This window comes from Myotis davidii, unplaced genomic scaffold (genome assembly GCF_000327345.1).
Source record: "Myotis davidii unplaced genomic scaffold, ASM32734v1 scaffold370, whole genome shotgun sequence".
Taxonomy (NCBI): Eukaryota; Metazoa; Chordata; class Mammalia; order Chiroptera; family Vespertilionidae; genus Myotis; species Myotis davidii.
Window position 1 is genome coordinate 8,730,287 of NW_006288615.1, and position 4,032 is coordinate 8,734,318.

Below are 4,032 nucleotides of genomic sequence, written 5' to 3' on the forward strand. Positions count from 1 at the left end.
TGATTTCAGAGAGGAAGGGAGAGGGAGAGATAGAAACATCAATAATGAGAATCACTGATCGGCTGCCTCCTGCACGCCACCTACTGGGGATTGAGCCCTCAACCTGGGCATGTACCATTGACTGGAATCGAACCTGGGACCCTTCAGGCCACAGGCCGATGCTCTCTATCCATTGAGCCAAACCAGCTAGGGCTATCACTCCCCCCTCCACATTTATTTATTTAGTTATTTACTTTGCACTTAACCATACAATATGCAAACTAAATCTATTACCAGGTTGTAGATACAATATAATTAGCCATTTACATGCAACAAACATTAATATTTCAAGAAAAATGATTTTAAATATAATAATATTATATCACTTATTTTTAAAAAATATTTTTATTGATTTCTGACAAGAAGGGAAGAGAGAATCATTGATTGGCTGCCTCCTGCACACCCCACACTGGGGATTGAGCCCGGGACCCAGGCTTTTGTCCTGACTGGGAATCGAATTGTGACCTCCTGGTTCACAAGTTGACACTCAACCACTGAGCCACACCAGCTGGGCTGTTCTATCACTTCTTAAGGATCAGCTATTTCCACTTGACATAGGACTGAGGGAGCATCCAGGAAAGAATTACTTGAAGAACAAGAGTGAAGTGAGTGGGGGAAAAGCTTATCTAGTGTCCGTGTGTGTGCATTGTGTGCAATGTGTGTGCAGCACGTGCAGTGTTGACAGTGTCCACAGTGTGTGCTTTGTGCGTGCAGTGTCCTCAGTGTGTGTGCTTTGTGTGTGCAGTGCCCACACTGTGTGCAGGGTGTGCAGTGCGCTCAGTGCATGCAGAGTGTTGTGTCTGCAGGGTGCACATTTCCTTCCTGGGCACACCCTCAGGGTGTCTGGCATCCCCCTGAGCGTGTCCCTCCCACAATGGTGCCGCTGTGTCCTGACCTGGTTCTTTCCACTGGACATGCTTTGCTGGTGTGCCTTGGCTCCTCCAGCGCCCCAGGAGGCTTCCCCACCTGCCCGTGTGGAAGGGCACCGGTGCTGTGCGGCGGGGACAGTGTGGCCTGTGGATTAGTGTGTCTCTGGGCCACAAGCCTCTTCCCTAGCGAGTGGCCTCAGGTGAGACATGTGATCTTCCTGAGCCCAGTGGGGATCAGTGACCCCTTGGGACTCCATGGGGTAGAGCAGGTCAGGTGTCAAGGGGTATGTGGTGACTCCAGGACAAATCCTTGCACATGTCCTCTCTGGACAAAGGCTCTGTGCCCTTTAACTCAGAGGTCCTGAGAGGTGGTGCCAATCACAACAGTGAGGGACAGCCCTACACTATGGGGCGCCCCTGTCCTAGCCTGTTCCTTCCCTGATCTGGTCACCGTGTCTCCCTTGGGTGTCCCAGCTCAGGGACTATTGCCTGGACCCCACCTGCTGAGTTCCTGGAACCCAGGTGGGCCCTCTAAGTGTCCTTTTTTTGTGGGGCTCCTCCCCTTCTGTGGGGGGCGGAATGCCAGGATGTACTACCTCTCGGCCCCCACCCAGGATGTGTCCCTGGGGTGTGAGTTCAGAGGTCTCAGTCAGGCCAGTCTCCAGGGACCCCTGACCTGCTCTCACCTCCACCTGTCAGATTCCTGTCCACTTCCCAGAGAAGGGCTCTGCCTCTTGGCTTCCCCTGGCTTTGGGCAGTGGGTAGTGTGGCAGGGGGCCAACGGGGAGTAGAGTCTGATGATCCATCCACCCAGGGCCTGCACGGGCCTGCACAGGCCTGCACAGGGGCCCAGCCTGTGGCACATGAGGGGCAGAGGGTATAGCCACTTAAGTTCAATAGGAGCTGTTACATGGATGATGCTGAGCTGAGGTGGGTGGGGTGGGTGGCATCGGTCCCTCCTGTGCCCCTGACTGAGGGGCTCACTGGTTCCCCTGCACACAGGCGCTTCTGGACCTTCCTCCTCCTGACCCTGCTCCTGCTCCTGCTGGTTGGCCTCCTGCATGTGGACGTGGAAATGCTCACACCGTGAGTGCTGCATTGGGTGCCCTGTGGTCCGGGCACGCTCCTCCCTGATGAGTACAGGGCCCCAGCCTGCCTATCTCCAAGCACTGGCCAGTGACCGGGGCAGGTCACATCTCCTAGATGGGGTGGGCCCTTCCTTTTGGGGACCCATTAGCTTACTGAGGCCCTCCCAATGAGTCCTCTGGGCAGTGAGGAGGACTCTGGGAGGGTGGGGCCTGGGCCTGGGCTGCGGGTGTCTTGGGAAGAGCTGCTCTGTGCAGAGGGTGACCAGGTGGCTGGGAGGCAGGGTTAGGGCCTAGGTTCGGGAAGATCAAGACCCCTGCTCCCTGCCTGCCAGTGGTATGTCCTCTGGGAAGCCCAGGGCCCATGGGAATGGCCACACAGGCCCAGCACATTAGCCTGGCTGCTGGGAGGGTTTTGTGGCCCCAGGCCATCTCCTCCTGCCCTTACCGCCAATGTTGGTTGGATCTCCTTGGGATATGGGGGAATGCCAAAGTCCCTGGGTCTCTTTGCTACCCCCAACTCCTCACTGTCCCCAAGGCCAGTGCAGGCCTCTGGACCCTGCCTTCCTCCCCCATCCTGGGTCCCTCTTACTGGCCCTGCTTTGGGGCCTTGCTGCTCCAGGCTGGAATCCACCGCTGGGGGCACAGCCACCGCTCTTGCCCTGCAGTCAGGCTGGCCCATCCTGATATGAAGGATCAGCCAGAAATGCCAGACACATGGCTCAGACCACAGGGCCAGCACCATGTTAGGTGCCCCAGGTGCCAGACAAGAAGTTGGGGGGCCAAGAGGGGTGCCAGCGTCTAGGGGTCCAGCCTGCAGTACACGAGGGGCAGATGATGCAGCCACTTAGGGAGAATCATGTTTGTGCCAGTGGGTCCTTGGGGGCTGCAGGGTGGGGGGTCTCTAGGTTAGAGGGACCACAGTGATGAGGCTGGGAGGGTTGGGATGTCACCACTATGGGAAGTGCGGATTGGGAGGGGGGCTGCTGGGTTGAGGTCATGTAGTTGGGGAAGCAGGTTGGGGGGTCGCTGGGTCATGAAGCTGGGAGGTTTGCTGGGTTGGGGTCTCTCCCAGTGGGGATTTCCGCTTGGGGGTGAAGGGGAGGCAGTGTCCCTCACTGATGGCAGCATGCTGTCCTCCCAGCCTACTCCGGGGCCAGACTGAGGGGCTGCCCGTCACCAACATCATGTTTCTCAAGACGCACAAGACCGCCAGCAGCACGGTGCTCAACATCCTCTTCCGTTTTGCTGAGAGGCACAACCTGTCGGTGGCGCTGCCAGTCGGCTCGCGCTTCCACCTGGGCTACCCCTGGCTCTTCCTGGCGCGCTACGTGGAGGGCGTGGAGCAGGATGGCCCACAGCGGCACTTCAACATCATGTGCAACCACCTGAGGTTTAACCTGCCCGAGGTGTGGCTGGGGGCGTGCCCTCTGCAGGTGGGAGATGGGGCGTAATGGAGGGGCAGGACTCAGCCGCAGGCCTTGAAGGCACTTTGTGGCGTGACCATGCGGGGAGGGGTCAGGCCTGGCCACTGGAGAGACTGTGGGGTGTGTACAGGGACCTGGCTAGAGGGGGCTGGTAGCTGTCCATTGGGGTGCCACCTCCACTTCTAGTGGCCTGCAACTGCTCTTGGAATCAGATAGGGGTGCCCTCACAGCCTGCCGCCATCTCTTCCTTCTCCAGATTCCTCTTGTTCCCAACCCGCACAATCTTCCCACCCTAGGACCTTTGCATGTGCTATCATCCCCTTCAGTGTGATGCTCTTCACACCTCCTCTTGTGGGTCATTTGGGTCTCAGATTCTTAGAGATCACCTCCTCCTGGGGGCATCCCTGACTTCCCTTCCAAAAGAGAGATGGGGAAGTGGAGGGAGTTTGGGGGAAGGGCAGGGCCAAGTTCAAGTGTTTTAGGATCATTCTGGACACTCGTGGAAAGTGGCAGTCAAGGGAGCAAGGTAGCGTGGACGAGATGCAGGGAAGCCAGTGGGAGAGGTGGTGGGCAGGATCAGGTGTGCAGTGGGGGATGGGTGGGGTGTGGATG

General features: G+C 57.7%; 1 protein-coding gene across 1 annotated transcript in view; it reads left to right on the top strand.

Moving 5' to 3' along the window:
• GAL3ST2 (galactose-3-O-sulfotransferase 2) overlaps window positions 1–4,032 on the top strand; it is a 15,064-nt gene that overhangs the window by 9,508 nt on the left and 1,524 nt on the right. The window contains exons 2-3 of the mRNA XM_015561817.1: window positions 1,911–1,994; window positions 3,138–3,443. Coding sequence (XP_015417303.1) covers window positions 1,911–1,994; window positions 3,138–3,443 — 390 coding nt within the window. The remainder of the gene's footprint in view (window positions 1–1,910; window positions 1,995–3,137; window positions 3,444–4,032) is intronic.